The 24,705-nt window shown below is 45.3% G+C and overlaps 2 protein-coding genes and 3 non-coding genes across 5 annotated transcripts; 3 read left to right on the top strand and 2 right to left on the bottom strand.

Annotated features, from left to right (window-relative positions):
• The first annotated feature begins 400 nt into the window (after positions 1–400).
• Positions 401–541, top strand: LOC123748725 (U4 spliceosomal RNA). Its single transcript, XR_006771805.1, has one exon. It is a non-coding gene; the product is annotated as a U4 spliceosomal RNA (small nuclear RNA).
• Positions 542–612: 71 nt separating this feature from the next.
• On the bottom strand, positions 613–8,349 carry LOC138365835 (uncharacterized). The gene is made up of 5 exons (XM_069326396.1): positions 7,665–8,349; positions 7,048–7,529; positions 4,817–5,632; positions 2,202–2,284; positions 613–703 (listed from the first exon to the last, which is right to left on the bottom strand). The coding sequence occupies exons 1-5, from the start codon at positions 8,347–8,349 to the stop codon at positions 613–615; spliced, it is 2,157 nt and encodes a 718-aa protein (XP_069182497.1).
• Positions 8,350–9,358: 1,009 nt separating this feature from the next.
• Positions 9,359–9,499, top strand: LOC123753576 (U4 spliceosomal RNA). Its single transcript, XR_006772303.2, has one exon. It is a non-coding gene; the product is annotated as a U4 spliceosomal RNA (small nuclear RNA).
• Positions 9,500–19,477: 9,978 nt separating this feature from the next.
• On the bottom strand, positions 19,478–19,618 carry LOC123748727 (U4 spliceosomal RNA). Its single transcript, XR_006771807.1, has one exon. It is a non-coding gene; the product is annotated as a U4 spliceosomal RNA (small nuclear RNA).
• Positions 19,619–20,633: 1,015 nt separating this feature from the next.
• LOC138365834 (uncharacterized) lies at positions 20,634–23,115 on the top strand. The gene is made up of 2 exons (XM_069326389.1): positions 20,634–21,342; positions 22,880–23,115. The coding sequence occupies exons 1-2, from the start codon at positions 20,634–20,636 to the stop codon at positions 23,113–23,115; spliced, it is 945 nt and encodes a 314-aa protein (XP_069182490.1).
• Positions 23,116–24,705: the final 1,590 nt, after the last annotated feature.

Here is a 24,705-nt window from a genome sequence, read left to right as displayed (position 1 = left end):
ATTCCAGGGACCTGCCCGAAACGCTACGAGTACTAGTGGCTGTACAAGAATGTAACAACTCTTGTATATATCTCAAAAAAAAAAAAAAAATTAAAGTTAAAAATTATGATTTCATACGATACTTAAGTTAGTCCTCCAAACTTCTGCGCGTTTTCTTACATGAAATGATCAAGGAGCGGAGACCGTGCAGAACAATTATTGTTTACATGACATCAACAAGTGTCTAGTAATTTATTTAAACATATGTATGATGATTAATACAGGCAAAAGTATCGTAAATATTAATATAAGAATGAATTTATATGAAAATCAACATGGCAAATATATGAACATAGAGTACATGTGAAATAGTGTGGTCCACAGTGCTCTGAGGCTGGTGTTCATAGCCCCAAAACTAGCTAGCTTTGCGCAGTGGCAGTATCGTAACCAATGAGGTACATCCGAGGTGCGATTATTGCTAGTTGAAAACTTTAACCAATACCCCGCTGGGTCGGCGTGTAAAAGCGTCGGCTACGGCAATTTTTGTTAGCCCGTTCAAGGGCTTCTATATAATACAGTTGTCTCACATTTAGAACATTTAATAATTAAGTTTTATGCTATATTATAAATCTATTATGTAATAGATCTTATGATACCTCGCTGACTCCACATAGGCAGGAGACGAGATTCACATACAGCATACTTGTGGTAATGTCTACGATTCCTTGAGGGACAATTTAACTTAACTTAAAACCATATAATTATATCAGACACGTGTTAACTTGTCAGTACTCGGATCTAATTACATGGAACTCCAGAATATAACCAGGATCCAAACAAAATTACACTTTTTATTTTGTTTATATATACTAAAACGCTAATTTTTATTTATATATACTTGAAAAGTCATTAGCAGCATAGCGTTTCGGAAAAGTCCTTAATCCTAATTTTTTCCCCAAAGATGACCCGCAAAATCGTTTAACAACCAGATACTCTTTCACTGCTGGGTGAACATGCAGAGGCTACAGTTAAGGATTGGCACCCAGTCAGTCCTTCCCAGCCAGTATACGAACCAAGGCCATAGCGGTTGCGAAGCGCCAGGCGAGTATTATTATTAACATCTATATTGACAAAATTAATTACAATTTTGCCTAATCTGAGGATTTCGATTAAGTCTTATTGAAGTGAGGATAATGCTGGTATTCATTGTCACGCAGGACAGAGGGTCATAACATAAGACAATAGGTCTAAACTGTAGGCGGAAGTACATATATATCATGGTTACAATCAATGTTTTAATGTATGGATATGTGATAACAACTTTCTCTCGTGCACTGCCACACAAGGGCAGGGATGGGTTCATAAGTGATGCAGCTTAAAAGTAATATAAATAAAAATTGTTCTTCATTCTTTAAAATGGACAAGTAAATTTTTGGTAAATTGTTAGGATGTCGTCCAGAACACCTGGGTCAATAAAGTAGTTACACAGTTGGTGGTACAATAGGCCAGGAGGTCTAAAGTCCTTTACGGTTTCTCATTCAACAATATAGTGTTCTAGTGAATACATTAAAGGTTTATCACAGAGTTTACAATCTGAGTATTCAGGTAGTGGCACAGCCTCACTAACCTGCCAGATGTGTCTATAGTCAAGGCGAATTCCCGCAATGACTACATCACATTGCCTGGTCTGGTTACTGTGCTGACCATACAAATACCTAGTATTACATAACTTGTCATAACTTTTAATACTGCAGCTTTCAGGTCTCTGGGCATTTCTTAGTTCTTCTAAATCTGAATTAATTTCTTTAATTTGTATGTTTCTAATAATTGCATTAGATAGTCCAAAGTCATAATCAATGTTTTCTTTCCTGCAAGCCTCATTGGCCAATCGATCTTCAAAGTCATGTTTTCCAACTCCAACATGGGATGGGATCCACACAAATTTTATACAAGAGTTATTATCATTGGCAAAAATTACATTCCATTTAATATTACAAGCTACTTCCAACATACATTGTGATGGGTTATTTAAGGACTGCAGAGCACTTTTAGAGTCACAGAAAATAACTCCACCACCATTGAGCTTAAGGTATTCAGTGGCTAGATAAATGCCCAATAGCTCAAAGCAATAGCTTTGAAAGTAGACTAGTTGTTATTGTTATAGATTCAGCTACTCGGAACAAGTTCCAAGTAGCACAGGCTATGGTGAGCCCGTAACTTACCTGGCACAGGAGCGGGGCAAGTAGTACAGGCTATGTTGAGCACGTAATGCACTTACCTGGCACAGGAGCGGTGCTGAATGAATCTGCCAGTTATTATTCGTTGTTGTTGTTATAGATTCAGCTACTCGGAACGAGCTCCAAGTAAGATGGGCTATGGTGAGCCCGTAACTTACCTGGCACAGGAGCGGGGCAAGTAGCACGGGCTATAGTGAGCCCGTAGTGGACTTACCTGGCACAGGAGCGGGGCAAGTAGCACGGGCTATGGTGAGCCCGTAGTGGACTTACCTGGCACAGGAGCGGTGCTGAGTTATTATTCGATTGATCGATGAAGATTAAGCCACCCAAAAGGTGGCACAGACATGAATAGCCGTTAAGTGGTGGCCCTTTTGAGCCATTACCAGTATCAATAGATGATACTGGAGATCTGTGGCGGTGCGGCTGCACCCTGCATGACGGGAGATGTCTCCCGTCAGTTATTATTCTGTTGTTTTAGATTCAGCTACTCGGAACAAAATTCCCAAGTAGCACGGGCTATGGTGAGCCCGTAGTGGAGTTACCTGGCACAGGATCGGGGCAAGTAGCGCGGGGTATGGTTAGCCTCGTGAGTTATTATTCGCTACTCTGCTGCTTATATGCTCGGGCAACACCTCATTGTTCTCCAAGGGTTGACAGGAATATTAACTGGAAGTAGGGAAAGGTTTGAGTTCCATAACTAGTACTAAGAAGAGCTTTGCTTCTCTCATTAGGCTAATGCGTTTGGAGCGAGTATATTATTGGGATAATCTACTCACGACAGAATTTCCCCTCCCAGGGGATGAAAGGAAAAAAACACTTGATCAAGGAACCTAGCTGGTCGGTGAATTGTACGCTCTGCTCGCGTTGTATAACCCTCAAAGTTAACTTCCTCCTCTTCGCTGATGTCATCTAAATAGGGTCGTAGGGTGGGATGTCGCACTGGATCGTCCGTCGTTGTAGGATCAGGTGGTGGTGCAGCTGGTAACTGGGGTTGTAGGATGGGAGGTCGTACAGGATCGTCCGTTGTCGTAGGTGGCGGTGCTGCTGGTAACTGTGGTCGAAAAGTGAACGGCGTTATCGGCGGATGTGTCTCTGGAGGGATGTCTGGGGCAGCGTCACAGTGTGCTGGTTTAAGGCGGTTGACGGAGATGTTTACCCGCTGTCCTCGGCGTTCAATGGTGAAGAACATCGGTGTTCGAGAAACCACTTTAAATAGTCCTTCGTAAGATGACTGCAGAGGGCGTCGAACAGCGTCGATTCTTACAAACACGTGTTCAGTTGTGTGGAGCTCATGAGGCACATATGTAGCACGAGTTGTCGGTTGGCGTAGTGGTGTAAGCCGAATGCTTTCCATGGCCGGCCGTAATTTCTGGACAAAAGTGGGGTTTGAGGGTGTGATGAGTGGCGTCGGGGTTAAGAATTCGCCCGGAAGCCGCAGGCTAGATCCGTATACTTAGTCTGCTACCTAGAATCCACTGCCCTCCTTCGTGGGCGAACGAATGCCAAGCAAGACTAATGATTGGCTGTCGATGAATCATCCAATCATCAGGGCGGCTTTTAGTTGTCTAAGTCTAAGCGTTCAACCATTCCGTTCGACTCAGGGTGGTATGTTGTGGTTCGGTTGTGTGTGGTTATCTTGAGATGATTTCGGGGCTTTTTAGTGTCCCCGCGGCCCGGTCCTCGACCAGGCCTCCACCCCCAGGAAGCAGCCCGTGACAGCTGACTAACACCCAGGTACCTATTTTACTGCTAGGTAACAGGAGCATAGGGTGAAAGAAACTGTCCATTGTTTCTCGCCGGCGCCCGGGATCGAACCCGGGACCACAGGATCACAAGCCCAGTGTGCTGTCCGCTCGGCCGACCGGCTCCCTGGTGCCGAGGAATTCAATAAGTTCCTTCTATAGATATGGTTCAAACTGTCATCCTTGGTCGGTGATGATGACAAAGGGGCTGCTAAAGGGGGAACCCATCCAGGGAGGAAAGCCTGGACCACTGACTCAGCTGAGATGTTGATTAATGGGATTGCTTCCGGCCATCTGGAGAGTCGATCGATGCAGGTGAGTAGATAAGAACATCCTCTTGCCGACGGAATGGTCCAACGATGTCTACATGCACCACCTCGAAACGGTCAGAAGGTAAAGGGAACTAATGAACAAATCCACAAGGGCCGTGACGAGGATTCGAACGTGCGTCCGGGAGCATCCCGGTGTAGTAGTGAGTGTAGTGTAGTAACGGAAACTGTTGAAGAGGGCTCTTTGTGTGACGATATGTTTTCGCTCGCTAGCACTGGAGACATGAGCGAGTCCATCGTCGAACATCAGAATTGATTCCTGTCGTATGTATGACACAGGAAACTCCGTTAGTAGTTTCTGGGAAGCACGTACTCCTGGGTGTGCTACAGAGTGAAATGTTGAGAATGTATTCCAGCGAAACTGGGCAGGAATGGTGGGCCTAAGTGCTTCCGTCCGTAAGGTGTCACAGATTATACTACCGCCACCTTCCATGGGAATCTCGATGAACCGGACAGTTGTGTCAGATGTTCGTAATCGCTGCAGATCAGGGTCTTCCCGTTGGGCCTTGCTGAGTACACAATAGTCCACCTGAGCTGGGGTTTTCACGACGTGGTTTATGGTGGGTCGAAACAGTGCATCGGCTATGACATTGTTAGTTCCTTTGACCTGGCGGATATCCGAGGTAAATTGGGAGATAAATGCCAGGTGGTTGGCTACTCGAGGAGAGTGAGCATCACCCTTGGCCGCCAGTGTATAAGTGAGGGGTTTGTGGTCTGTGAGGATGTGGAAGTTCCGCCCCTCGAGAAAGTGCCGGAAATGTTGTATGGCTGCGTAGATGGCGAGCAGTTCCCTATCAAAAGTGCTGTACTTCTCTACAGCGGGTGACAGGTGTACTGAAAAGAATGCAGTTGGGCGCCATTCTCCTTCAATGAGCTGTTGTAGTACAGCACCAATAGCTGTGTTTGAAGCGTCGGTAGAAAGATTGGTGGGAGCGTCAGACACTGGGTGTGCGAGTAAGGTGAATTCTGCCAGCGTGTGTTTTATGTTGGTGAATGCTGTCTCTGCCTGGGGAGTCCAATCCAACGGAAGACGGGACGTGTGTTTCCGACCACGTAAGAGGTCGTATAAGTGTCGCAAGATGTTCGAACAATGTTGGATGAATCGATTATAAAAATTCACCACGCCAAGAAATTCTTGCAACTTCTTTGGAGTGGATGGGCGCGAGAATTCCTTGATTGCCTCGATTTTCTTCTCTAGTGGTTGGACCCCTGCTGCTGACACACGGTGTCCCAAGAAATCCAGCTCTGGAACATGGAAAATACACTTCTCAGAGTTGAGCTGCAAGCTGAAGTTGCACAAACGGGTGAGGAGTCGAGGTGTAGCAGATGTTCTGTTGGTGATGTACTGGCCACCAGTAGATCGTCAATGTAGGCGTAGCAAAAAGGAAGGTCCTTAATTACTTGGTCGATGAAGCGTTGGAATGTCTGGACTGCATTACGTAGCCCAAAAGGCATCCGGACGAATTCAAACAGTCCAAAAGGTGTTGTGATCGCAGTTTTCGGAATGTCTGTCGGTTCCACAGGGATCTAGTGAAATGCCCGCACAAGGTCAATTTTCGAAAAAAACGGTTGCATTGCTCAATCCTTGTGAGAAATCCTGGATGTGTGGTATTGGGTAGCGATCCCTACCCAAACACCCCTGGGGCTGTTTTCGGGACCATATGGAGAGGTGAAGCCCATGGACTATTTGAAGGGCGGATTATTCATACCTCCTCATCACCACCATCTGGTCACCACTTGGTCCGGGAGACATCTCCCGTCACGCAGGGTGCAGTCGCGCCTCCACAGATCTCCAGTATCAGCTCTTGATACGGGTAATGGCTCAAAAGGGCCACCACTTACGAGCTATTCATGCCCGTGCCACCTTTTGGGTGGCTTCATCTTCATAACACATTCACAAGGGAGACATCTCCCGCCATGCAGGGTGCATTCGCACCTCCACAGATCTCCAGTATCAGCTCTTGATACTGGTGATGGCTCAAAAGGGCCACCACTTACGAGCTATTCATGCCCGTGCCACCTTTTGGGTGGCTTCATCTTCATCTTCTTCATCTGTTTAAAACACGGGAGACATCTCCCGTCACGCAGGGTGCAGTTGCACCTCCACAGATCTCCAGTATCAGCTCTTGATACTGGTGATGGCTCGAAAGGGCCACCACTTACGAGCTATTCATGCCCGTGCCACCTATTGGGTGGCTTCATCTTCATCTTAACACAAGGGAGGGATGTCAAGGGAGACATCTCCCATCATGCAGGGTGCATTCGCACCTCCACAGATCTCCAGTATCAGCTCTTGATACTGGTAATGGCTTAAAATGGCCACCACTTACTGGCTATTCATGCCCGTGCCACCTTTTGGGTGGCTTAATCTTCATCATCATCATCATCATACCTCCTCATTCAACAACAACAGCCCACACCATCTGGTCACCATTTGGTCCGGGAGACATCTCCCGTCACGCAGGGTGCAGTCGCACCTCCACAGATCTCCAGTATCATCTATTGATACTGGTAATGGCTTAAAATGGCCACCACTTACGGGCTATTTATGCCCGTGCCACCTTTTGGGTGGCTTCATCTTCATCTTAACACATTCACAAGGGAGACATCTCCCGTCATGCAGGGTGCATTCGCACCTCCACAGATCTCCATTATCAGCTCTTGATACTGGTAATGGCTTAAAAGGGCCACCACTTACATGCTATTCATGCCCGTGCCACCTTTTGGGTGCCTTAATCTTCATCAATCAATCAATCATACCTCCTGTAGCTTGTTGAATTCAGCACGTGCTACCGCCAATCGTTCCGGTGCCAGGCGGTTTGGTCTAGCGAAGGTAGGTGCTCCCGTTGTAGTAATGTGATGTGTAATCGTATATTGCACTTCTGGTCGAGGGCTGGCGGGTTGGGTCACATCTTTGAATTCATCCAGGAGTGCTTGAAGTTCCGTAGATGCGACTGGGGTGACGCTGTTAACCTGTGTAGAGGTACTAGGAGAGGCTCGAAGTACTGCACCTGCGGGATCCACAATAAGTCGATGGTGTTGCAGGAAATCCCATCCAAGAATGAGTTGTTCCACATCCGCTATGAGGAAAGCCCACGTAAAGCGACCTAGAGAGGCGAAATCGAGAAGCAGGGCGCGGGTCTCATATGTACGGACGGATGTACCATTGGCGGTACGTAAGTCCAAACCAGGAATGCGGGTTGGTTTGACCAGTGGGGGAGGCAACACACTAGCTGCTGCACCTGTGTAAACGAGGAAACGGCGTTTGGTTATGATGTCAGATATGTAGAGCGGTGTAGTGTTTGAAATGGTGGGGTTACTGGCCGTTAACAGTCCCCGCCGAAGTAGTTTCCCGACATAGGAACAAGGAGCCCTACAGTTGTGGGCTTGGTGTCCGAACCTCTGGTGGTAAGAACAAAACTCTCCTCGGCGTTTTCGCTGTCGCCTAGATCCTGATACTGGATTCGCATGGTACGTCCTCCCTGGGCGGAAGAAACGCCGGTTTTGGAGGATGTCGAGTTGTTTGGTGTCTGTGGTCTGCTGTGTATCACTGAGGTGGGAGAGCGTAGCGTTATCAGACGTCGTAAGAAGCCGGTCTGCTAGTGTAGCCAGCTGGGCTAATGGGGTGTCGTCAGCCATACTGAATAGGACCCCTTGAATGTGTTTTGGACAGAGTTGTATCCAGAATGATCTCACAATCTCGCTGGGGGCTGGCCCAGTTTCAGTAAGCATTACATACTGAATATGCCGCAGAAGCTGGGCTGGTGTTTTCTCTGCTAATCTTTTGTCAGTGAGCAGTTGGTCCCTTTGTTGAATGCGGCATTTCATCGCTGGCTGTAGAAGAGCGTCCTTCAATGTGGTGTACGTCCTGGTGTCTGGTAATGGTGCCGTGATGACAGCGGAGGCAGTGTGCATAGCCTCCGAGGAAAGTGTTGGCAGCGTACACGCATATCGGGCTTTCTCAGTCGTAATTTCGTGAAGGTCGAAAATAGCCTCCATCTGCATGAACCGAAATTCTGGTTCATCTGCGTTGTATGCTGGAAACCTGGTAGATAAATCCATGACGAAGATTTAGTTTGCGACTAGGTGTTCTCTTCACTCACTGGGTCATCAATGTAACGGTTCTATTGTTACGTAAATGATGGTGACAATAAACACAAACACTAAGAGAATATATATATTTAGTCGAGTATACAGAAGTACGCAGGTGATACTTTGGCGGGCAATGGTGTGAGTTAATTGAGCGCACTGAGAGTCAGTACAGTATCTCGCAAGTGTCTGTTATGGACCACACTTGAGAGTAGACTAGTTATTATTCGATAGATTGATTGATAAAGATTAAGCCATCCAAAAGGTGGCACGGGCATGAATATCCCAAAAGTGGTGGCCCTTTTGAGCCATTACCAGTATCAAGAGCTGATACTGGAGATCTGTGGAAGTGCGACTGCACCCTGCGTGACGGAAGATGTCTCCCGTAGTTATTATTCGTTGTTGTTGTTTCAGATTTAGCTACTCAGGACGAAGTGTCCATGTAGCACGGGCTACGGTGAGCCCGTAAAGTTATTATTCGCTACTCTGCTGCTTATATGCTCGGGCAACACCTCACCGTTCTCCAAAGGTTGACAGGAATATTAACTGGAAGTAGGGAAAGGTTTGAGTTCCATAACTAGTACTAAGAAGAGCTTTGCTTCTCTCATTAGGCCAATGCATTTGGAGCGAGTATATTATTAGGATAATCTACTCGCTACATTATTATTAAGTAAAAGTTAAAAAATTATGATTTCAAACGATTCTTAAGTTAGTCCTCCAAACTTCTGCGCGTTTTCTTACATGAAATGATCAAGGAGCGAAGACCGTGCAGAACAATTATTGTTTACATGACATCAACAAGTGTCTAGTAATTTATTTAAACATATGTATGATAATTAATACAGGCAAAAGTATCGTAAATATTAATATAAGAATGAATTTATATGAAAATCAACATGGCAAATATATGAACATAGAGTACATGTGAAATAGTGTGGTCCACAGTGCTCTGAGGCTGGTGTTCATAGCCCTAATACTAGCTAGCTTTGCGCAGTGGCAGTATCGTAACCAATGAGGTACATCCGAGGTGCGATTATTGCTAGTTGAAAACTTTAACCAATACCCCGCTGGGTCGGCGTGTAAAAGCGTCGGCTACGGCAATTTTTGTTAGCCCGTTCAAGGGCTTCAATATAATACAGTTGTCTCACTTTTAGAACATTTAATAATTAAGTTTTATGATATATTATGAATCTATTATGTTATAGATCTTATGATACCTCGCTGACTCTACATAGGCAGGAAACGAGATTCACTTACAGCATACTTGTGGTAATGTCTACGATTCCCTAAGGGACAATTTAACTTAACCTAAAACCATATAATTATATCAGACACGTGTTAACTTGTCAGTACTTGGATCTAATTACATGGAACTCCAGAATATAACCAGGATCCAAACAAAATTACACTTTTTATTTTGTTTATAAATACTAAAAAGCTATCAGTAATCAGACCAGGCAATCACATTGCCTGGTCTGATTAATGTGCTGATCATCCAAATACCTAGTATTACAATACTTGTCATAACTTTTAATACTGCAGCTTTCAGGTCTCTGGGCATTTCTTAGTTCTTCTAAATCTGAATTAATTTCTTTAATTTGTATGTTTCTAATAATTGCATTAGATAGTCCAAAGTCATAATCAATGTTTTCTTTCCTGCAAGCCTCATTGGCCAATCGATCTTCAAAGCCATGTTTTCCAACTTCAACATGGGACGGGATGCACACAAATTTTATACAAGAGTTATTATCATTAGCAAGAATTACATTCCATTTAATATTACAAGCTACTTCAGACATACATTGTGATGGGTTATTTAAGGACTGCAGAGCACTTTTAGAGTCACAGAAAATAACTCCACCACTGAGCTTAAATAACTCCACCACTGAGCTTAAGGTATTCAGTGGCTAGATAAATGCCCAATAGCTCAAAGCAATAGCTTTGAAAGTAGACTAGTTATTATCGTTGTTGTTGTTATAGATTCAGCTACTCGGAACAAGTTCCAAGTAGCACAGGGTATGGTGAGGCCGTAACTTACCTGGCACAGGAGCGGTGCTGAGTTATTATTCGATTGATCGATGAAGATTAAGCCACCCAAAAGGTGGCACGGACATGAATAGCCCTTAAGTGGTGGCCCTTTTGAGCCATTACCAGTATCAATAGATGATATTGGAGATCTGTCGAGGTGCGGCTGCACCCTGCATGACGGGAGATGTCTCCCGTCAGTTATTATTCTGTTGTTTTAGATTCAGCTACTCGGAACATAATTCCCAAGTAGCATGGGCTATGGTGAGCCCGTAGTGGAGTTACCTGGCACAGGATCGGGGCAAGGAGTGCGGGGTATGGTTAGCCTCGTGAGTTATTATTCGATTGATTGATGATTGATGAAGATTAAGCCACCCAAGAGGTGGCACGGGCATGAATAGCCCGTAAGTGGTGGCCCTTTTGAGCCATCACCAGTATCAATAGATGATACTGGAGATCTGAGGAGGTGCGACTGCACCCTGCGTGACGGAAGATGTCTTCCGTAGTTATTATTCGCTACTCTGCTGCTTATATGCTCGGGCAACACCTCATTGTTCTCCAAAGGTTGACAGGAATATTAACTGGAAGTAGGGAAAGGTTTGAGTTCCATAACTAGTACTAAGAAGAGCTTTGCTTCTCTCATTAGGCTAATGCGTTTGGAGCAAGTATATTATTGGGATAATCTACTCACTACAGAATTTCCCCTCCCAGGGGATAAAAGGAAAAAACACTTGATCAAGGAACCTAGCTGGTCGGTGAATTGTACGCCCTGCTCGCGTTGTATAACCCTCAAAGTTAACTTCCTCCTCTTTGCTGATGTCGTCTAACTGGAGTCGTAGGGTGGGATGTCGCACTGGATCGTCCGTCGTCGTAGGATCAGATGGTGGTGCAGCTGGTAACTGGGATTGTACGGTGGGAGGTCGTACAGATGCAGTTTATGCTGAGGCAGATGCAGTTTAATGCTGAGGCAGATGCAGTTTAATGCTGAGGCAGATGCAGTTTAATGCTGAGGCAGATGCAGTTTAATGCTGATAAATGTAAAGTTCTGAGGTTAGGTAATGATGATAGAGTTACAAGATACGAGCTAGATGGTGTTGTGATTGCGAAGTCGGATTGCGAAAGGGATCTGGGAGTTATGATTAGTAAGAATTTAAAACAAAAGGATCAATGCATAAATGTTCGTAATAAGGCAAATCGGACACTTGGATTTATTAATCGCAGCGTTAGTAACAAGACACCTGGTGTGGTTCTCAAGCTATATCTTGCTCTAGTTAGGCCCCATTTAGATTATGCAGTTCAGTTTTGGTCGCCATATTATAGAATGGATATAAATTCACTTGAACGTGTCCAGCGTAGGATGACTAAGTTAATTCCCCAAATTAGAAATCTTTCATATGAAGAAAGATTAACAAAGCTTAAGTTGCATTCACTGGAAAGGCGAAGAGTTAGGGGTGACATGATAGAGGTTTACAAGTGGATGAATGGACATAACCGGGGGGATATTAATGGGGTATTAAGAGTATCAACACGGGACCGAACACGAAACAATGGATATAAATTGGATAAGTTTAGATTTAGGAAAGACTTGGGTAAATACTGGTTCAGTAACAGGGTTGTTGATTTGTGGAACCAATTGCCGCGTAACATTGTGGAGGTGGGGTCCCTCGATTGTTTCAAGCACGGGTTGGACAAGTATATGAGTGGGATTGGGTGGTTATAGAATAGGAGCTGCCTCGTATGGGCCAATAGGCCTTCTGCAGTTACCTTTGTTCTTATGTTCTTATGTACAGGGTCGTCCGTTGTCGTAGGTGGCGGTGCTGCTGGTAACTGTGGTCGAAAAGTGAACAGCGTAGTCGGCGGATGTCTCTGGAGGGATGTCTGGGGCAGTGTCACAGTGTGCTGGTTTAAGGCGGTTGACGGAGATGTTTACCCGCTGTCCTCGGCGTTCAATGGTGAATAACTTCCGTGTTCGGGAAACCACTTTAAATGGTCCTTCGTAAGGTGACTGTAGAGGGTGTCGAACAGCGTCGACTCTTACAAACACGTGTTCAGTTGTGTGGAGCTCATGAGGCACATATGTAGCACGAGTTGTCGGTTAGTGTGGTGGTGTAGGCCGAATGCTTCCCATTGCCGCCCGTAATTTCTGGACAAAAGTGGGGTCTGAGGGTGTGATGAGTGGCATCGGGGTTAAGAATTCGCCCGGAAGCTGCAGGCTAGATCCGTATACTAAGTCTGCTACCGAGAATCCACTGCCGTCCTTCGTGGGCGAACGAATGCCAAGCAAGACTAATGATTGACTGTAGATCCAATCATCAGGGCGTGCTTGAGCTCTTAGGGCGTCTTTTAATTGTCTATGAAAGCGTTCAACCATTCACAGTTACCAGCAGCACCGCCACCTACGACAACGGACGACCCTGTACGACCTCCCACCGTACAACCCCAGTTACCAGCTGCACCACCATCTGATCCTACGACGACGGACGATCCAGTGCGACATCCCACCCTACGACTCCAGTTAGATGACATCAGCAAAGAGGAGGAAGTTAACTTTGAGGGTTATACAACGCGAGCAGGGCGTACAATTCACCGACCAGCTAGGTTCCTTGATCAAGTGTTTTTTCCTTTTATCCCCTGGGAGGGGAAATTCTTTAGTGAGTAGATTATCCCAATAATATACTTGCTCCAAACGCATTAGCCTAATGAGAGAAGCAAAGCTCTTCTTAGTAATAGTTATGGAACTCAAACCTTTCCCTACTTCCAGTTAATATTCCTGTCAACCTTTGGAGAACAATGAGGTGTTGCCCGAGCATATAAGCAGCAGAGTAGCGAATAATAACTACGGAAGACATCTTCCGTCACGCAGGGTGCAGTCGCACCTCCACAGATCTCCAGTATCATCTATTGATACTGGTGATGGCTCAAAAGGGCCACCACTTACGGGCTATTCATGCCCGTGCCACCTCTTGGGTGGCTTAATCTTCATCAATCACCACACACTTGGTCCGGGAGACATCTCCCGTCACGCAGGGTGCAGTTGCACCTCCACAGATCTCCAGTATCAGCTCTTGATACTGGTAATGGGTCAAAAGGGCCACCACTTACGGGCTATTCACGCCCGTGCCACCTTTTGGATGGTTTAATCGTCATCTTGGACACATTCATGGGAGACATCTCCCGTCATGCAGAGTGCACTTGCACCTCCACAGATCTTCAGTATCAGCTCTTGATACTGGTGATGGCTCGAAAGGGCCACCACTTACGAGCTATTCATGCCCGTGCCACCTTTTGGGTGGCTTCATCTTCATCTTCTTCATCTGTTTAAAACACGGGAGACATCTCCAGTCACGCTGGGTGCAGTCGCACCTCCACAGATCTCCAGTATCATCTATTGATACTGGTGATGGCTCAAAAGGGCCACCACTTACCAATTCATGCCCGTGCCACCTATTGGGTGGCTTCATCTTCATCTTAAACACATTCACAAGGGAGACATCTCCCATCGTGTAGGGTGCATTCGCACCTCCACAGATCTCCAGTATCAGCTCTTGATACTGGTAAATGGCTTATAAAGGCCACCACTTACGGGCTATTCATGCCCGTGCCACCTTTTGGGTGGCTTAATCTTCATCATCATCATCATCGTTCAACCATTCCGTTCGACTCAGGGTGGTATGCTGTGATTCGGTTGTGTGTGGTGCCGAGAAATTCCATAAGTTCCTTCTATAGATATGGTTCGAACTGTCGTCCTTGGTCGATGATGATGACAAAGGGGCTGCTAAAACTGGCGACCCATCCAGGGAGGAAAGCCTGGACCACTGACTCAGCTGAGATGTTGATTAATGGGATTGCTTCCGGCCATCTGGAGGTGCGATCGATGCAGGTGAGTAGATAAGAACATCCTCTTGCCGACGGTAATGGTCCAACGATGTCTACATGCACCACCTCGAAACGGTCAGAAGGTAAAGGGAACTAATGAACAAATCCACAAGGGCCGTGACGAGGATTCGAACCTGCGTCCGGGAGCATCCCGGTGTAGTAGTGAGTGTAGTGTAGTAACGGAAACTGTTGAAGAGGGCTTTTTGTGCGACGATGTGTTTTCGCTCGCTAGCACTGGAGACATGAGCGAGTCCATCGTCGAACATCGGAATTGATTCCTGTCGTATGTATGACACAGGAAACTCCGTTAGTAGTTTCTGGGAAGCACATACTCCTGGGTGTGCTAGGGAGTGAAATGTTAAGAATGTATTCCAGCGAAACTGGGCAGGAATGTTGGGCCTAAGTGCTTCCGTCCGTAAGGTGTCACAGATTATACTACCGCCACCTTCCATGGGAATCTCGATGAACCGGAGAGCTGTGTCAGATGTCCGTAATCGCTGCAGATCAGGGTCTTCCCGTTGGGCCTTGCAGATTACACAATAGTAAAACTGAGCTGGGGTTTTCACGGCGTGGTTTATGGTGGGTCGAAACAGTGCATCGGCTATGACATTATTAGTTTCTTTGACATGGCGGATATCCGAGATAAATTGGGAGATAAATGCCAGGTGGTTGGCTACTCGAGGAGAGTGAGCATCACCCTTGGCCGCCAGTGGATAAGTGAGGGGTTTGTGGTCTGTGATGATGTGGAAGTTCCGCCCCTCGAGGAAGTGCCGGAAATGTTGTATGGCTGCGTAGATGGCGAGCAGTTCCCTATCAAAAGTGTTGTACTTCTCTTCAGTGGGTGACAGGCATACTGAAAAGAATGCAATTGGGCACCATTCTCCTTCAATGAGCTGTTGTAGTACAGGACCAATAGCTGTTTTTGAAGCGTCGGTAGAAAGATTGGTGGGAGCGTCAGACACTGGGTGTGCGAGTAAGGTGAATTCCGCCAGCGTGTGTTTTATGTCTGTGAATTCTGTCTCTGCCTGGGGAGTCCATTCCAAGGCAAGACGGGACGTGTGTTTCCGACCACGTAAGAGGTCGTATAAGTGTCGCAATATGTTCGAACAATGTGGGATGAATCGATTATAAAAATTCACCACGCCAAGAAATTCTTGCAACTTCTTTGGAGTGGATGGGCTCGAGAATTCCTTGATTGCCTCGATTTTCTTCTCTAGTGGTTGGACCCCTGCTGCTGACACACGGTGTCACAAGAAATCCAGCTCTGGAACATGGAAAATACACTTCTCAGAGTTGAGCTGCAAGCTGAAGTTGCACAGACGGGTGAGGAGTCGAGGTGTAGCAGATGTTCTGTTGGTGATGTACTGGCCACCAGTAGTTCATCAATGTAGGCGTAGCAAAAAGGAAGGTCCTTAATTACTTGATCGATGAAGCGTTGGAATGTCTGGGATGCATTCCGTAGACCAAAAGGCATCCGGACAAATTCAAACAGTCCAAAAGGTGTTGTGATCGCAGTTTTCGGAATGTCTGCTGGTTCCACAGGGATCTGGTGAAATGCCCCCACAAGGTCAATTTTCGAAAAAAAAAACGGTTGCGTTGCTCAATCCCTGTGAGAAATCCTGGATGTGTGGTATTGGGTAGCGATCCGGCAGAGTACGAACGTTGAGAGCCTTTTAGTCCCCGCAAGGGCGCTATTCCCCTGGGGCTGTTTTCGGGACCATATGGAGAGGTGAAGACCATGGACTATTCGAAGGGCGGATTATTCATACCTCCTGTAGCTTGTTGAATTCAGCACGTGCTACCGCCAATCGTTCCGGTGCCAGGCGGCGTGGTCTGGCGAAGGTAGGTGCTCCCGTTGTAGTAATGTGATGTGTAATCGTATATTGAACCTCTGGTCGAGGGCCGGCGGGTTGGGTCACATCTTTGAATTCATCCAGGAGTGCTTTAAGTTCCGTAGATGCGACTGGAGTGACGCTGTTAACCTGTGTAGAGGTACTAGGAGAGGCTCGAAGTACTGCACCTGCGGGATCCACAATAAGTCGATGGTGTTGCAGGAAATCCCATCCAAGAATGGGTCGTTCCACATCCGCTATGAGGAAAGTCCACGTAAAGCGACCCTGAGAGGCGAAATCGAGAAGCAGGGCGCGGGTCTCATATGTACGGACGGACGTACCATTGGTGGCACGTAAGTCCAAACCAGGAGTGCGGGTTGGTTTGACCAGTGGGGGAGGCAACACACTAGCTGCTGCACCTGTGTAAACGAGGAAACGGCGTTTGGTTATGATGTCAGATATGTAGAGCAGTGTAGTGTTTGAAATGGCGGGGTTACTGGCCGTTAACAGTCCCTGCAGAAGTAGTTTCCCGACACACGAAAAAATTAAGGAGCCCTACAGTTGTGGGCTTAGTGTCCGAACCTCTGGTGGTAAGAACAAAAAGTCTCCTCGGTGTTTTCGCTGTCGCCTAGATCCTGATACTGGATTCGCATTGTACGTCCTCCCTGGGCGGAAGAAACGCCGGTTTTGGAGGACGTCTAGTTGTTGGGTGTCTGTGGTCTGCTGTGTATCACTGAGGTGGTACAGCGTAGCGTTATCAGACGTCGTAAGAAGCCGTAACTTACCTGCTAGTGTAGCTAGCTGGGCTAATAGGGTGTCGTCAGCCATACTGAATAGGACCCGTTGAATGTGTTTTGGACAGAGTTGTATCCAGAATGATCTCACAATCTCGCTGGGGGCTGGACCAGTTTCAGTAGGCATTACATACTGAATATGCCGCAGAAGCTGGGCTGGTGTTTTCTCTGCTAATCTTTTGTCAGTGAGCAGTTGGTCCCTTTGTTGAATGCGGCATTTCATCGCTGCCTGTAGAAGAGCGGCCTTCAATGCGGTGTACGTCCTGGTGTCTGGTGATGGTGCCGAGATGACAGCGGAGGCAGTGTGCATAGCCTCCGAGGAAAGTGTTGGCAGGGTACACGCATATCGGGCTTTCTCAGTCGTAATTTCGTGAAGGTCGAAAATAGCCTCCATCTGCATGAACCAAAATTCTGGTTCAACTGCGTTGTATGCTGGAAACCTGGTAGATAATTCCATGACGAAGATTTAGTTTGCGACTAGGTGTTCTCTTCACTCACTGGGTCACCAATGTAACGGTTCTATTGTTACGTAAAGTATGGTGACAATAAACACAGACACTAAGAGAATATATATATTTGGTCGAGTATACAGAAGTATGCAGGTGATACTTTGGCGGGCAATGGTGTGAGTTGAGCGCACTAAGAGTCAGTACACTATCTCGCAAGTGTCAGTACAGTATCTCGCAAGTGTCTTAACCCCGACGCCACTCATCACACCCCTCAGACCCCACTTTCGTCCAGAAATTACGGGCGGCTATGGCAAGCATTCGGCCTACACGACTACGCCAACCGAAAACTCGTGCTACATATGTGCCTCATGAGCTCCACACAACTGAACACGTGTTTGTAGGAGTCGACGCTCTCTACAGTCACCTTACGAAGGACCATTTAAAGTGGTTTCCCGAACACCGAAGTTATTCACCATTGAACGCCGAGGACAGCGGGTAAACATCTCCGTCAACCGCCTTAAACCAGCACACTGTGACGCTGCCCCAGACATCCCTCCAGAGAGACATCCGCCGACTACGCCGTTCACTTTTCGACCACAGTTACCAGCAGCACCGCCACCTACGACAACGGACGACCCTGTACGACCTCCCACCCTACAACCCCAGTTACCAGCTGCACCACCATCTGATCCTACGACGACGAACGATCGATCCAGTGCGACATCCCACCCTACGACTCCAGTTAGATGACATCAGCGAAGAGGAGGAAGTTAACTTTGAGGGTTATACAACGCGAGCAGGGCGTACAATTCACTGACCAGCTAGGTTCCTTGATCAAGTGTTTTTTCCTTTCATCCCCTGGGAGGGGAAATTCTGTGGTGAGTAGATTATCCCAATAATATACTCGCTCCAAACGCATTAGCCTAATTAGAGAAGCAAAGCTCTTCTTAGTACTAGTTATGGAACTCAAACCTTTCTCTACTTCCAGTTAATATTCCTGTCAACCTTTGGAGAACAATGAGGTGTTGCCCGAGCATATAAGCAGCAGAGTAGCGAATAATAACTCACGAGGCTAACCATACCCCGCGCTACTTGCCCCGATCCTGTGCCAGGTAACTCTACTACGGGCTCACCATAGCCCGTGCTACTTGGGAATTATGTTCCGAGTAGCTGAATCTAAAACAACAGAATAATAACTGACGGGAGATGTTGGTTATCTTAGTTATATCTACCCGCTCCTGTGCCAGGTAAGTTACGGGCTCACCATAGCTTGTGCTACTTGGAACTTGTTCCAAGTTGCTGAATCTATAACAACAACAACAATAATAACTAGTCTACTTTCAAAGCTATTGCTTTGAGCTATTGGGCATTTATCTAGCCACTGAATACCTTAAGCTCAGTGGTGGAGTTACTTTCTGTGACTCTAAAAGTGCTCTGCAGTCCTTAAATAACCCATCACAATGTATGTCTGAAGTAGCTTGTAATATTAAATGGAATGTAATTCTTGCCAATGATAATAACTCTTGTATAAAATTTGTGTGGATCCCTTCCCATGTTGGAGTTGGAAAACATGACTTTGAAGATCGATTGGCCAATGAGGCTTGCAGGAAAGAAAACATTGATTATGACTTTGGACTATCTAATGCAATTATTAGAAACATACAAATTAAAGAAATTAATTCAGATTTAGAAGAACTAAGAAATGCCCAGAGACCTGAAAGCTGCAGTATTAAAGTTATGACAAGTTTTGTAATACTAGGTATTTGTATGATCAGACCAGGCAATGTGATTGCCTGGTCTGATTACTGATAGCTTTTTAGTATATATAAACAAAATAAAAAGTGTAATTTTGTTTGGATCCTGGTTATATTCTGGAGTTCCATGTAATTAGATCCAAATACTGACAAGTTAACGTGTCTGATGTAATTATATGGTTTTAGGTCAAGTTAAATTGTCCCTTAGGGAATCGTAGACATTACCACAAGTATGCTGTATGTAAATCTCGTCTCCTGCCTATGTGGAGTCAGCGAGGTATCGTAAGATCTATAACATAATAGATTTATAATATAACAGAAAACTTAATTATTAAATGTTCTAAAAGTGAGACAACTGTATTATATTGAAGCCCTTGAACGGGCTAACAAAAATTGCCGTAGCCGACGCTTTTACACGCTGACCCAGCGGGGTATTGGTTAAAGTTTTCAACTAGCAATAATCGCACCTCGGATGTACCTCATTGGTTACGATACTGCCACTGCGCAAAGCTAGCTAGCATTAGGGCTATGAACACCAGCCTCAGAGCACTGTGGACCACACTATTTCACATGTACTCTATGTTCATATATTTGCCATGTTGATTTTCATATAAATTCATTCTTATATTAATATTTACGATACTTTTGCCTGTATTAATCATCATACATATGTTTAAATAAATTACTAGACACTTGTTGATATCATGTAAACAATAATTGTTCTGCACGGTCTCCACTCCTTGATCATTTCATGTAAGAAAACGCGCAGAAGTTTGGAGGACTAACTTAAGAATCGTTTGAAATCATAATTTTTTAACTTTTACTTAATAATAATGTAGCGAGTAGATTATCCTAATAATATACTCGCTCCAAATGCATTGGCCTAATGAGAGAAGCAAAGCTCTTCTTAGTACTAGTTATGGAACTCAAACCTTTCAATACTTCCTGTTAATATTCCTATCAACCTTTGGAGAACGGTGAGGTGTTGCCCGAGCATATATATATAAGCAGCAGAGTAGCGAATAATAACTTTACGGGCTCACCGTAGCCCGTGCTACATGGACACTTCGTCCTGAGTAGCTAAATCTGAAACAACAACAACGAATAATAACTACGGGAGACATCTTCCGTCACGCAGGGTGCAGTCGCACTTCCACAGATCTCCAGTATCAGCTCTTGATACTGGTAATGGCTAAAAATTGCCACCACTTATGGGCTATTCATGCCCGTGCCACCTTTTGGATGGCTTAATCTTTATCGATCAATCTATCGAATAATAACTAGTCTACTCTCAAGTGTGGTCCATAACAGACACTTGCGAGATACTGTACTGACTCTCAGTGCGCTCAATTAACTCACATCATTGCCCGCCAAAGTATCACCTGCGTACTTCTGTATTCTCGACTAAATATATATATTCTCTTAGTGTTTGTGTTTATTGTCACCATCATTTACGTAACAATAGAACCGTTACATTGATGACCCAGTGAGTGAAGAGAACACCTAGTCGCAAACTAAATCTTCGTCATGGATTTGTCTACCAGGTTTCCAGCATACAACGCAGATGAACCAGAATTTTGGTTCATGCAGATGGAGGCTATTTACGACCTTCACGAAATTACGACTGAGAAAGCCCGATATGCGTGTACCCTGCCAACACTTTCCTCGGAGGCGATGCACACTGCCTCCGCTGTCATCACCGCACCATCACCAGACACCAGGACGTACACCGCATTGAAGGCCGCTCTTCTACAGGCAGCGATGAAATGCCGCATTCAACAAAGGGACCAACTGCTCACTGACAAAAGATTAGCAGAGAAAACACCAGCCCAGCTTCTGCGGCATATTCAGTATGTAATGCTTACTGAAACTGGTCCAGCCCCCAGCGAGATTGTGAGATCATTCTGGATACAACTCTGTCCAAAACACATTCAAGGGATCCTATTCAGTATGGCTGACGACACCCCATTAGCCCAGCTGGCTACACTAGCAGACCGGCTTCTTACGACGTCTGATAACGCTACGCTCTCCCACCTCAGTGATACACAGCAGACCACAGACACCCAACAACTCGACATCCTCCAAAACCAGTGTTTCTTCCGCCCAGGGAGGACGTACCATGCGAATCCAGTATCAGGATCTAGGCGACAGCGAAAACACCGAGGAGAGTTTTGTTCTTACCACCAGAGGTTCGGACACCAAGCCCACAACTGTAGGGCTCCTTGTTCCTATGTCTGTATGTGTTTTTGGCTGGCTCTCCCCAAAATGGCGGGCGATTGTATGAATTGATTGAGAGGCGATTGGGTCTCCCCAAAATGGCCAGACGTAAGAGCATTTTTGATGCTTCTTGTTTTATAGATACACGTGATAATCAATTGTTAGTGTATTGTAAACCTAGAATGTTATATTTATACTTAGAACTTCATGGTGGAAATTTAATATTATTCAGAGGATAAGTAAATAGTTACTCTATGATCAGCTGATCAAGCCAGGCGACGAGCCACAAGCCAGGCGACGAGCCACAAGCCAGACGACGAGCCACATTGGAACCATGCATGCGTCCTCTTCTGTAGCAACTGTAGCGCGTACAAACATTATACTCACTACAATATCTCATTAGCTTAATGGCATAACTAATTAGCACTAATTACAGAAACTACAATTCTTTTCCCCAATTACAGGTAACACTTTTCATCCTGTTGGAGAGAGGTGAGGTGTAGTCACCAAATATAAGCAAGCTTGTAGTGAATAGAGAAGTGAACCAATCAATGACCTTAGAAGAGCTTTAAGAGTTTCTGAATCATGCAGTGGCCACCCTGAAGCCATCAACACAGCCACTCTCCTGGTCAACAAAGGTGTCCAGCAGCTGGACACCCTCATAAAGACTGTGAAGCAGTATCCTCCCCCGCGATAACAGCTTGATGGTTAAATGCAAACTCAGAATACTGAGAATTTTTTTTTTTTACCACTTACGGGCTATTCATGCCTGTGCCACCTCTTGGGTGGCATAATCTTAATCAATCAATCAATCGAATAGAGAACCCACTCTTGTGCCAGGTAAGTTACGGGCTTACCATAGCCCGTGCTACTTGGAACTTGTTCCGAGTAGCTGAATCTATAACAACAATAACATGAATAGAGAAGAGAGGTCACGACCTCTCCGTAGGCTGTAGTCGCTCCTCCACAGATCTCCAGTATCAGCTCTTGATACTGGTAATGGCTCTAAAGGGCCACCACTTACGGGCTATTCATGCCCGTGCCACCTTTTAGGTAGCTTAATCTTCATCAAACAATCGAATAGAGAACAGTACAATTTTCAGTCAAGAATGCAGCACTCGGCGTATGCAGTTCTAATCGACCCCAAGACACTTCAGCTTCGTCACAGAACAGACAGCAGACAATTAGGGCCGCATCGAGCTACAACGTTCTCCCACATAGAGCTCCGTAACTCAGCCCTCACTCAGCTCTCTGCTCCATGCTCCGTCTCAACGTCTACGACACTGCTGTATCCAAGACTTCTAAATAAATATGAAAATCCACTAAATACTGTGTATCTACTCTACTCAACAACGTAACATAATCGTACGTTACATTGGTGACCCCAGAGAGTTCCGACGATACCCAGCCACGATGGACTACAACATGGTCTCTCACTGGACCTCTACTGCTGCTGCGTGCTGTGGACCGCTTCCACCTGTGATGGAACGCTTCCTACAACTTCGTCATAGCTATGATTTTCACCGCGATTATCTCTGCATGTTCATCTGCTACAGCTTGCTGCACCGCGATCGTTACTTACTCAGATGACAGCTTCATCAGCAACTACATCATGTGGGATCTACAACCTGTCCTGCCGACTCTCCGTCTCTGCCAGGGCACTGCTTGTTCTACACGGACTCTCACGACAGCTGCTCTTTCGTCTGATTCATCTACATGTTCACTACATTCTGATACTCTGCCGACTCAAGCACCTTTTGCAGTCCAGTCCAGTCAGGGAGGATGTTCTTAAACAAATAGTAAAACTCAAACCAAACAAATCCCCAGGGCCGGATGAAGTGTTTGCCAGGGTGCTTAAAGAATGCAAAGAGGAGCTTTGTGACCCACTGTCAACCATATTTAATAAATCAATAGAGTCAGGCAGAGTGCCAGAGTTTTGGAAAGTTGCTAATGTGATACCAGTTTTTAAGAAAGGAGATAGATCACTTGCGTCTAACTATCGACCAATTAGCCTAACGTCTATTGTGGGAAAGTTACTCGAATCTATAATAGCAAATAAAATTCGTCTTCATCTTGAAAAACATAAATTAATAATTGAGTCGCAACATGGTTTTATAAATGGCCGTTCATGTTTAACAAATTTGTTATCTTTTTATTCTAGCATTGTTGAGGCAGTTGATAGTGGTAAGGATTGCGATGTTGTATACCTTGACTTTAGCAAAGCTTTTGATACAGTGCCACATGAAAGACTGAGTAAAAAGATAGAGTCTCATGGTATTGGGGGTGCTATATTAAGCTGGATTAGGGCATGGCTATACCAAAGGAAACAGAGAGTTAGTATAAATGGAATCAAGTCAGAGTGGGAAAATGTTGTAAGTGGAGTGCCTCAAGGCTCTGTCCTGGGACCTCTGTTGTTTATAATATATATAAATGATTTAGATTCAGGTTTGAGTAGCAACATTTGCAAATTTGCCGATGATACGAAAATCGGTAGGGAAATTAATTCGGAGGAGGACTCACTATCACTTCAAGTTGATCTAGATAGGGTTTTGAAATGGTCAAAGGATTGGCAGATGCAGTTTAATGCTGATAAATGTAAAGTTCTGAGGTTAGGTAATGATGATAGAGTTACAAGATACGAGCTAGATGGTGTTGTGATTGCGAAGTCGGATTGCGAAAGGGATCTGGGAGTTATGATTAGTAAGAATTTAAAACAAAAGGATCAATGCATAAATGTTCGTAATAAGGCAAATCGGACACTTGGATTTATTAATCGCAGCGTTAGTAACAAGACACCTGGTGTGGTTCTCAAGCTATATCTTGCTCTAGTTAGGCCCCATTTAGATTATGCAGTTCAGTTTTGGTCGCCATATTATAGAATGGATATAAATTCACTTGAACGTGTCCAGCGTAGGATGACTAAGTTAATTCCCCAAATTAGAAATCTTTCATATGAAGAAAGATTAACAAAGCTTAAGTTGCATTCACTGGAAAGGCGAAGAGTTAGGGGTGACATGATAGAGGTTTACAAGTGGATGAATGGACATAACAGGGGGGATATTAATAGGGTATTAAAAGTATCAACACAGGACAGAACACGAAACAATGGGTATAAATTGGATAAGTTTAGATTTAGGAAAGACTTGGGTAAATACTGGTTCAGTAACAGGGTTGTTGATTTGTGGAACCAATTGCCGCGTAACATTGTGGAGGTGGGGTCCCTCGATTGTTTCAAGCACGGGTTGGATTGGGTGGTTATAGAATAGGAGCTGCCTCGTATGGGCCAATAGGCCTTCTGCAGTTACCTTTGTTCTTATGTTCTTATGTTGAGCATTTTGCGAAGTCGGATTGCGAAAGGGATCTGGGAGTTATGATTAGTAAG

The sequence above is a fragment of the Procambarus clarkii genome, chromosome 2 (assembly GCF_040958095.1).
Source record: "Procambarus clarkii isolate CNS0578487 chromosome 2, FALCON_Pclarkii_2.0, whole genome shotgun sequence".
Taxonomy (NCBI): domain Eukaryota; kingdom Metazoa; phylum Arthropoda; class Malacostraca; order Decapoda; family Cambaridae; genus Procambarus; species Procambarus clarkii.
Note: the sequence above shows the minus strand (reverse complement) of the source record. Positions and strands in the feature narration are given on the sequence as shown.